Raw genomic sequence first — 10,000 nt, forward strand, 5'->3', positions numbered from 1 at the left:
ACATACATTTTTGTAAATACTACACCCCCACAGCTGTGCCTGAGGCGGCAGGGTCTTGTTTATTGTACCCAGTGCAGCTGTCCATGATGGCAACTGCAAGCGGAGGATTAAACAGAAGACAAGAAGTAGCAAGGAGGAGGAAATGTGATGGAAGCAAGATGAAAGGGTGAAAACTAGTTCCTATATTCTCAGTTATGGATTGAGGGAATGTTCTCTTTCTTGACAACCTTCCCATATATTAGATCACAAAACAGGGATAAGATTTATTCCAGTAAGGAGTTGGGTTGCTCAAAGCATGTCCACACTATGTGTCAGTGTGCTGCCCACAAGGCTATCAGCTCCTAACAAAAGAGAGTCTGAGATGGTGGATAGAAGGCCAGAGGTTAGAATTTCCATTCATGTTAGTGGTAGCATTCAAAAAACAGCATGCAAAAAAATTCCATGTAATTGAATAACCAATTAAATCTTCCGATATTGTGAAATGCGCATCCAGAGACTTTTCCCATGATGCCACGGTACAGGAATCATCATATTCGTAAATGCCAAGGAACAGTGGCATGACCGATTTTGTACATGGCGTTGCCAACATGGAGGATGTAGCATGTTGAGTTAAAGCAAGTTCTCAGAGCAAATTCTCAAATGCAGTACATACTTTAACAATATGTGAATTTGGACGCAGAACAACTGAACTTTTTTAGTCAGTCGTGGGCCATAAATGTCATGTGACTACACTTCAGGAACATTACATCATGACAACGTTGGTTGGCCCCGCAAGAACACACACAGTCTGTACTGATCAGAATATACTGATCTATACCAACAATAATGCCATTTTTTAGATTAGATCAGCATGTTATTTTATTCATGTTTTATGTTGCATAACCCATTTTCACTTGCATGTTGAGTTCACAGGCCTGTCCTGACATGCTGCATTTGGATACACCCAGAAGGTCATAAATCAATCCCACAGTCCCACAACATAATACTTCCTGGTGCAGTGGGTTCACTTCTGGGCTGTCAACAAAGGGTTGAGGGTTCCCGCAAGACGCAATCCTTGAGCTATCAGCACTGTGCCCTTGAGTAAGGCACTCAGGTTACTCCAGTTGAATTGTTTCTAAAATAAATGCACTGTAAGTTGCTTTGGGTCCATTACACCCCACATTTGGAATTAGGGTGGTTTTGCTTTTGCTATGCACTGTTTAGAGGACATTTCTAACCAAAACAACTTACATTGTTTTCAAGTGATCTATTTATGATTTACCTGGGAATCAAACCCACAACTTTAATGTTGTACCCTAGCAATATGCACTACTATTTGAGCTACAGGGACATGCAGAATGGATTCCTGCCAGAAACTCTTAAGCAATCCTGATATTGGCAGCAATATAATTACATATGCATACTGTGAAGAACTGTTTTTAATGGTAGATTCAAGAATGTGAACATTACCAAGTGTAAGAGATGCCAGCAGACCTTTAGCTGTCCCCCTAGGGCTCTATCAGTGGTCACTTCTTTGAAGATTCTGTGGCATGTCCTTGAACTGGTCTATATAGAATACCTATGAGAGTAGTAACAGTATTCAGTTTCGTCCATTTGTTAATCATCCTGTCAACTTATCAAGGACCAAGTGCTAAGAAACCCTTTTAAGTCCTCCACAGCTTCTTCTGAGGTTCTTTGATATCGCTTTCAACACTACACATTGCACTTGAATAGGCCTCTATTGCAAAAATAGGTAATCAAATTGCATGCTTTTATTTTATATACGACATGAGTCAAAACATAAAATAAGTTTAAGGTTTTTTTTATGGTTTGTGTTTTAGTTAACTATAATAACACGTTGAATGGATTAGTGCAGTTCAAGATCTCCTGTATCTTCTTACATTAGATTATTATCATAAATAATAGGACTACTTGGATTTTTATGAGCTATACATTAACAAATCCTTCCAAAACATCACAAACGGTTTCTCAGATCTCTGTCAAAATGTGATTCACAACAACTGATGAAGTACACTTTATCCTTTTTAAGCACTTGTCAGAATGAGAAGTATTGTACTGTCCTTTTTAGTTGTGGGTGTGCTATCATGACTGTGTATCTTAGCACGATCATGTATTTTTTTTTCTTGCAGGTATCGCAGCAGGTCGCTCTGCATTTGAAGTCATTTGTTCTGCAACAAGACCTGACAAGCTCAATTCAGCCAGTCATGACCCACCCTGCTAAAGGAGGCTGCTCCATTTTTCTTTCGAAACAGGTCACAGCAGTCTGTTGGAAACAGACAGGCAGGGAACCATGGTTGAAGAAGACAAATGGGGCTCTGTTTATGATGCCCGCTGTAGCTCATCTTGTGGTATTTTGAAATATGCGTAACTGACAACTCATTACAAGGAATTTCTATTTGTTTTGTTTTAGTTATAACTGCAGCACAATTTAGCAAGGTTAAATCTAAAAACATTTGATATGAAGCAGTAGGAGCATGGTGGCTCAACATATAGCACTTTTTCCTCACAGCAAGAAGGTCCCTGGTTCGAGTCCTAGCTGAGTGAGGCGGCCTTTCCCTTTCTGATTACTAGATTTGTAAGAAAATAGACTTAATTTAAGAAAACAAATGAAAATAGATCTTGATATCTTATGCAATTTCTCAAATAAACATTTTTGGATATTTGTACTAGAAAACAAGGCAAAAAAAAATAAAATAATCCACTGACAAACTTGTAGTGAAAGACAATGGCTGAACACAACAGCTCCACCACACCTGCAGACTGAAGAGTTCAAACCCTCAACTGCTAATGAATCATTTCCTTTCTGTCACATGGGTAACTTTTTATAATAAAACGTCTTTTTAACCATAAATCCGGCATCAAAGCTGCTTGAAAATATGCACACAATGTAGTCACAAGGCATTTTTTATTTTTATTTATTTATTTATTTATTTTTCAAAACAGTTTATCCTATAATAAATTGAGTGTCTGGGTACTAATTTTCATCAATGTTGACATTAAATATTCATTTGTAAAAAAAAAAAAATATTTAAAGTTTACAAAAAAAAAAAGTTTTATAAGTTACAGGAACTATGTATTATACTACAGGTATTATCTATTTACGGCACTACCCACTCACATAAAAACTCCCTGCCGACAGTTGTGGTAAAATCGTAAGTTGTAAAAAGTTTAGGTTGAAATCAGACCAGATAATCTAATGTAAATTATGAACACTGCACTGTAATTCTTCATTATACAACAATTAGTTCTGTTCCTTAAATTTGATTGGCCAAGTGGCATTTCCAAGACTGATGATATGACAGTCAGGCCTGTTGGATTTCAGGCCTAACATGTCATTTTAAGATGCGCAAAAGAATAGCGCTTTTTTACATGCAAATCGTCTCAGGTTACTTATGTAACCATGGTTCCCTGAGTAGGGAGGCTGAGGGAGCACAAACCCAGCTCTCCCGTGAGGGGGCTCGACCTGCAGCATGATTGTAAAATCAGAAGGGTAAGCATACTTTTCAGTGTTGATTCAGTATTAATTCAGCATTTAAGTCTGTGTGGGTTTAATGTTGATTGAGTATTGATTTGCATTGATTCAGTAGTTTATGTGTGAGTCACTGAATCAGCATTGTTTAACTGTTGAATAAGCATTGTTTCAACTTCGATTCAGTATTTATAATGTGTTAATTCAGTGTTGGTTTAATGTTAATTCAATGTTCCCCAAGTGAAAAAGCATAAATAAAATATCTATGTGATGTAGCACAAAGAGTACAGGACAAGTTCTGCAGCAAATCTGAATACTAAAGGTTAAGGATTTTAACAAATCCTAACCCTAAATATGAGTAATAGTAATAATAATGTTTGTTATGCCTAATTATACTGCACAGAATCTACAGTTTCACTTATTGTACCCTGTGGTTAAATAAATCCCTATTCAAAACAAACCGATTTTTTATTGCTTCTGTAGACTAAAATATAATGAATGTGTCTGAAAATATAACGAATGTGTCTGAATGTGTGTGTCTTTCTGTATGCAAGCGATCCCTGCTCTGACTTAGTGAACATGTCAAGGCATGACTCTGACGCCTCCCTGTGCTCTGTAATCTGAGATGGCTCAGATGGAGGAAGCTCAGGAGTGGTAATTACTTGGCAAACATCCGCAAGAACTACCCAAACTAGTCAACACCTTGTCCTCCCAACACACCTAAGTCTAGATTTAGTGTCCTGCCCTCTCACCTCTCACTTTATAAGCCATTGTAGTGGTCCATAATAAATTAAAAGTTCTTGAAAGTTTGACACTTTCTATTAAATGAAAGACAGCAGACTTTCTTTTTAACAAGACTTTCTCAACACTGGCGAGAAAAGTGGGGAATGGATTCTGGAAATCATAGAATCAGGTTCAAACTCCCATCACTTGCAAAAGCACCATGGCTCAACATGTCCGAACATGTGCACTAACTGCTAGGTCAGCACTCCAACAGTGTAGCGGATGCTTTTATCCAGAGCGACCAGAGGTTCAGACTAGTGATTCAGTAGGTCAGGACTGCCCCTTCGTGGCCTAATGGCCCTTTTAGATGGACTAACATCCATCAGTCTATCTTGCAAATTGCCTGTCCTATGTAGGGTCAAGAAGATGCTGGAGCCAATACCAGCCTCTCAAGCCATAGACAGGAAAACACCCTGGACTCACCTATAGACAATTTAGTTTCCAATTCACCTATCCTGTATGTTTTTGGATTTAGGGGAAATCAAAACATCCAGAAGAAACCCACAGAAACTTGGGGAGAACATGCAGAGTCAACATGCAAGTCACATTCCAAAAGAGCAAATCTCCAAATTTATGACTACACAGGGGACATTACAGCCGAACAAAGACTCTTTGCAGGCCTTGGGACTGGAGCCATGCCAAGAGCATCCAGAAACCATTAACAAAGAAAGGTGTGACAGTAAGAACCCAGGAGTCCCGCCATGCCTCCAAGGGTCTTGACTTGCAGAAGTACTGTCAGAACACCCACGCACGCTCTACTTTCAATCACGTATGGGTCATGTCCACCTAAAAGGATCTATTGAGGTTCAATCATTTGATAGACACTTTGTCCTCAGGCATTGAATCTTAAGTTCATGTTTGTTTCCCAGAAAGCATATTACACAGCTGTAGGAAGAGGGAATTCTTTTGTGTAGAGTCCAGCACACATGTGACCTAATTAAGCCCTGCATTTTCGGAGCGTTTCCGTCTTCCCCCGCACGTATCAGAGCACAAAGGTCCAGTGTATGCGCCCACTCGCAGATATGTAGCCTGTAGGCCCTGGCGTAGTTGCAACTACTGTTGTCCCTCCTAGACTTGTCCATCAGTGTGATAGGCCGACAATTGGCATTATAAACTGAATGATCACCATGAAGACAAATAAACAAACAGTTACCAAGTAAATGTTTATCAGACGGCTCAAGGCTAAAAAATGCTGGCTAAGAGTAACTTATCTTTATGCGTTTCTGTACTGGTATCCCTAGAGACTGGATTAACATCACTGTGCAACATGACATCCTGAAACCAAGAGATCATGGCTGAGATGTTGAACTAAAATAGCACTTGTCTTCTAACCTACAGCTGTATTTGATGGTGTATTGCTTAAAAGTGGATCTCTGACTCATACGCTCCCAAAAAACCACACCCAACCTTTGCCTGGAGGCTTTTTCTACAGTCATTGTTTCTATGAAAAACTTAACTATATACCCACAGGTATTGAGGCAGGTTGTCTCTTATTTCTATTTTCTTTTGACCAGATCAGACAGCAGACCGCAAATATTGGCCTTTCATTCCACAGGCCTGCATTTACTCAAGGAAGTGGATGAAGGAAGGGGATTTTCAGAAGTATACACACTTTTTTACCATGTCCCAACAAGCCCTAGGACTACCTGCTGTGACAACAAAAAGAAAACTCCAACTGTGAAGGCCGTTGAACCAAAAAAAAAAAGACCTTGAACTTTTTACCCATCTCTTATGCACAGATGATAGCTAGTGTGTTTAGGTGAGTGCCAGGGCATTGCGAAGCAGTTACTTTGGTGTTCTGAGTGTTGTTAGCATGTTGTTAAGGTGTTCTCATTGTTAGAGCACTGCAATGGTGTTATCGGTGCTTGCCACGGTATTGCGAAACAGTTGCTAAGGTGTTCTGAGTGGTTGTTTGCATGTTGCTAAGGTGTTCTAATGTTGCTTCCGAATAGGTCTACCTCCCTACTATACAGAATGCAAGAAAAAATATGAGACAGGTACCACAAGTACTGTCCAAATTCACAGTATTCATAAAACAGTAGGTGAAAAACACAGATAACCTACCATTTCCGGCGAGATTCTGAAATGCGCATCGATTGTACACTTTATTATCCCATGAGGCCACGGGAGAGGAGTTGTGAATGGCAGTGAAGGGACAAAACCCAAAGTCCCATGACAATAGCAATAAGACAAATGTAGTACATCTGGATTTCATTCATTCTATATGGAAAAGACTTTTTAACCCACGTTAACTTTATTTCTTATCAAATGTAGAATGTACTCAGACGATTAAGATGGTAAACGATTCTGGATGCACCTTAAGTGATTAGCTACTGCTAGCACGTTGCTAATGTCTTTTGAGGGTTAGCATGTTGCTGAGGTGTTTTGAGTGAATACTTAAGAATTCTTTAAAAGAATCTTCTTTAAAATCATAACTACTTAAAGTTAGGATAACCTCCAGCTGACTTTCTGAGTGTATTTAGTTGTTTCACATTAATAACAAAACACTGGCTACATATAATACACATTACAACTATTAGGGAGTTTATGGCTTTCAAATAGTGGCAAAAATGGTAAAACTCTTTGTAAAACCGATCTAAACGTGTTCCTTATTGTGCATGCGAATGTTTCAAAAATGAAAAAAAGCAACATGTCGAAATGTAAAACTTTACTGTGGTGCTGTAATTGCAACAATCATTAATAAACAGTGAGCCATTGACATCTCATTCATTTCAGTTTTCAGACAAGATAACATTGTACTGTGCTCTGTAAAAAAGGATAAAAAGGAAATGAAAAATAATTGTAAATTTCAATGGGTTGAACTATGGCTCAGGAGTTCAAGCATCATTCAAGCACACATTTTCTATATGAATCCTGCATGGGAAGTTTTGTACTTTGACCTTAATATTTCCCCACTAAGGGGGTCACTCAAACTTCACAACAACAAAAACCTCAGGAAGAGAAAGGGATTTGATGCTTGACTGTACTTGCTCCCAGAAAACCTGAATGAATGTGTTCTTAAAAACAATACGATTATTATATATAAAACAAATCAAGTGAAATGATCAAATAAATACATTCTCAATTTCAAATTTTCCAAACAAATATATACACTTTCGATTACTTGGTCACACCTTCGTTATTGAACGAACAAAATCAATGAACTGGAACTTCCCAGAAGGCCTCACGTGTCCCTATTGTGACTGACCTACCCAATGCCCAACAAACAGTCATGAATATGAATATTCTTATTATGGCAAGCCGGTTTAACATTTAATCCTTACAATGTACTAATATTTATTTTCATGGTACTAGTACCTATTAAATACATACTAGTACTTTTTTTTATTAGATACAAGCTATTTATTACATACTAGTACACATTTATTAGATACTAGTAATTATTACAAATTTTACTATTTTTACTCTACAGTGGCCATAACATAAGATTGTGACTTATAAGATTACTAGTACTTTTTTATATACTAGTAGTTGTTCATTAGGTACTAGTACTTATTTTTTTAGATACTAGTACCTATTATTAGATACTAGTTATTATTTATTGGATACTAGGACTTATTCATTAGATACTCCTATTTATTAAATAGATACTAGTACTTATTAGATACTAGTACTTAACCAAATATTACTAGTACGATTTTTAATTGAACTCTACAGTGGCTATTCTGACTAGTCATAACATAAAACTAGTACTAAATAGTTGATATGTGAATGACAGACTCCCATAGAAGTCAATGTCAAAAATTTGAAAAGTGTTACAAGTAACAATAGAATGGTTACTAGTTACTGCTGAAATAAGAATGAATATCTAATGAATAAGTAAAAGTACCTTTAAAAAGTTACTAGTGGCTATAAGCACTAGTAGCTAATGAATAAGAACGAGTAATGCAAAGAATAAGAACTAGTAGCTAATGAATAAGAACGAGTAATGCAAAGAATAAGAACTAGTAGTTAATGAATAAGCACTAGTAGCTAAAGAATAAGAACTAGTAGCTAATGAATAAAAACTAGTAGCTAATGAATTAGAACTAGTAGCTAATAAATAAACAAACACTAAAGGCTAATGATTAAGCACTAGTAGTTAAAGAATAAGAACTAGTAGCTAATGAATAAGAACTAGCAGCTAATGAATTAGAACTAGCAGCTAATGAATTAGAACTAGTAGCTAATGAATTAGAACTAGTAGCTAATAAATAAACACTAAAGGCTAATGATTAAGCACTAGTAGCTAATGATGAAGCACTAGTAGCAAATGAATAAGAACTAGTAGCTAAAGAATAAGTACTGGTACTTAATGGAATAGATACTAGTGGCTAAAATATAAGTACCAGTAGTATGAAACTAGATACTAGTATGTTTTAAGGATTAAATGTTAATCCAGCTTGCCACAGCCCTATGGCTGATTGTTCATTCTGTTATCATAGTCCTCTCTCCAATTCTGTTAACTTCATCTAAATCTACACAACGCATTTGGTGTCAGAGCATTGTTTCCTTTGTGTACAATCAAGTTTGTAAACATTTACTCTTCTTTGTACTGTTCTATACAGAAACACTGTTTTGGTAAAATAATAAAATGAGCAAATTTGTGTGGTCAGTCGTTGACTTGAAAGCATAATAAAATTGCACTGGCGGACTTCATTGACTTTTCGCTTCTATTTTTCCCCCTTTTTGGCATCAGTATTAAGGCCCGGTGTATAAATGGAAGAGGAGTTTGTGGGTAACGTGAACATAGACACACAAACCCATTCAACTGCATTCAAATATGCCACAAATACTATATTGCAGAGAAAGGGAAGTACATAGGAAAGAGGGAACACGTCACTTACCGAGAGTGGCAGTACAGCGTTTTACATCCACTCTGAAATGATTATCGGTCATATTAATTAAAACAAGAGTCTCTTTCTCTCTAATTGAAGTGCTTAGTGCTTTATGGTGCGGCTACAGTCAGTAGCAACAACACGGCGGGGCATTCAAGGGGCTATGTGACGGTGATAGTTTGGCTGTGTTTATTGCTAGGCGATGGTCTCTAGGTGACAGCATCTCAAGTGAAGACGTAGTTGATGAGTAGCTGGAAGAGCAACAGCATGCAGAGGATGAGACAGTGGCGGCCGCTCAAGGACTTGCTCTCCTTTGCTGTCTTGTGCCGCGTGATCTGACGACCCAGTGCACTCAGGTTTCTGAAGATACAGGGATTGAGATGCAGGGATCAGTGTGATTAATAGACAATACTGAATAGCATAATGCTGAATACAGTATGTCTCAGGCTGTACTTGCCTCTGGATGTCCTGCTGTGTTTTCTGTATAGCTGCTACCGAGGCCTCTATGAGGGCGATGTCCTTCACTTCTTTAGTGCATCTTGCACACTGGTTCATGAAGCCTGAGGAAGTCAAATAGAGACATATAAAACAAACAATCTAAACACTTGAATTGGTTTTCAATTTTATTTTAAAATATATTTATTTTTGCTTTAAAATAGATATTTATTTAGTTTTATAATACATATGTTATTTTTTTATTTTATAATGCAAGCTTTATTTAAAAATCTACTTGTTTATAATACATATTTTTTGTTTTATAATAAATATTTTAGTTTGTTTGGTCTTTTTTTTACCTTTATTTTATTTTTTTATATATATATTTTAGGATAATTTTTTACTTATAATATATTTAATTAATATACAAATATATAAAACATATATTTTATATGTTTTTAAAATAAATATTTTA

The 10,000-nt window shown here is 36.9% G+C and overlaps 1 protein-coding gene across 1 annotated transcript in view; it reads right to left on the reverse strand.

Annotated features, from left to right (window-relative positions):
- Positions 1–8,424: 8,424 nt before the first annotated feature.
- The window catches only part of LOC107740565 (oxysterol-binding protein-related protein 5-like), an 18,565-nt gene continuing 16,989 nt past the window's right edge, over positions 8,425–10,000 (reverse strand). The window contains exons 20-21 of the mRNA XM_016553013.1: positions 9,548–9,650; positions 8,425–9,450 (exon numbers count right to left, since the gene is read on the reverse strand). Coding sequence (XP_016408499.1) covers positions 9,315–9,450; positions 9,548–9,650 — 239 coding nt within the window. The 3' untranslated portion in view covers positions 8,425–9,314. The remainder of the gene's footprint in view (positions 9,451–9,547; positions 9,651–10,000) is intronic.

The sequence above is a fragment of the Sinocyclocheilus rhinocerous genome, unplaced genomic scaffold (genome assembly GCF_001515625.1).
Source record: "Sinocyclocheilus rhinocerous isolate Xijiao unplaced genomic scaffold, SAMN03320098_v1.1 scaffold2660, whole genome shotgun sequence".
Classification (NCBI taxonomy): Eukaryota; Metazoa; Chordata; class Actinopteri; order Cypriniformes; family Cyprinidae; genus Sinocyclocheilus; species Sinocyclocheilus rhinocerous.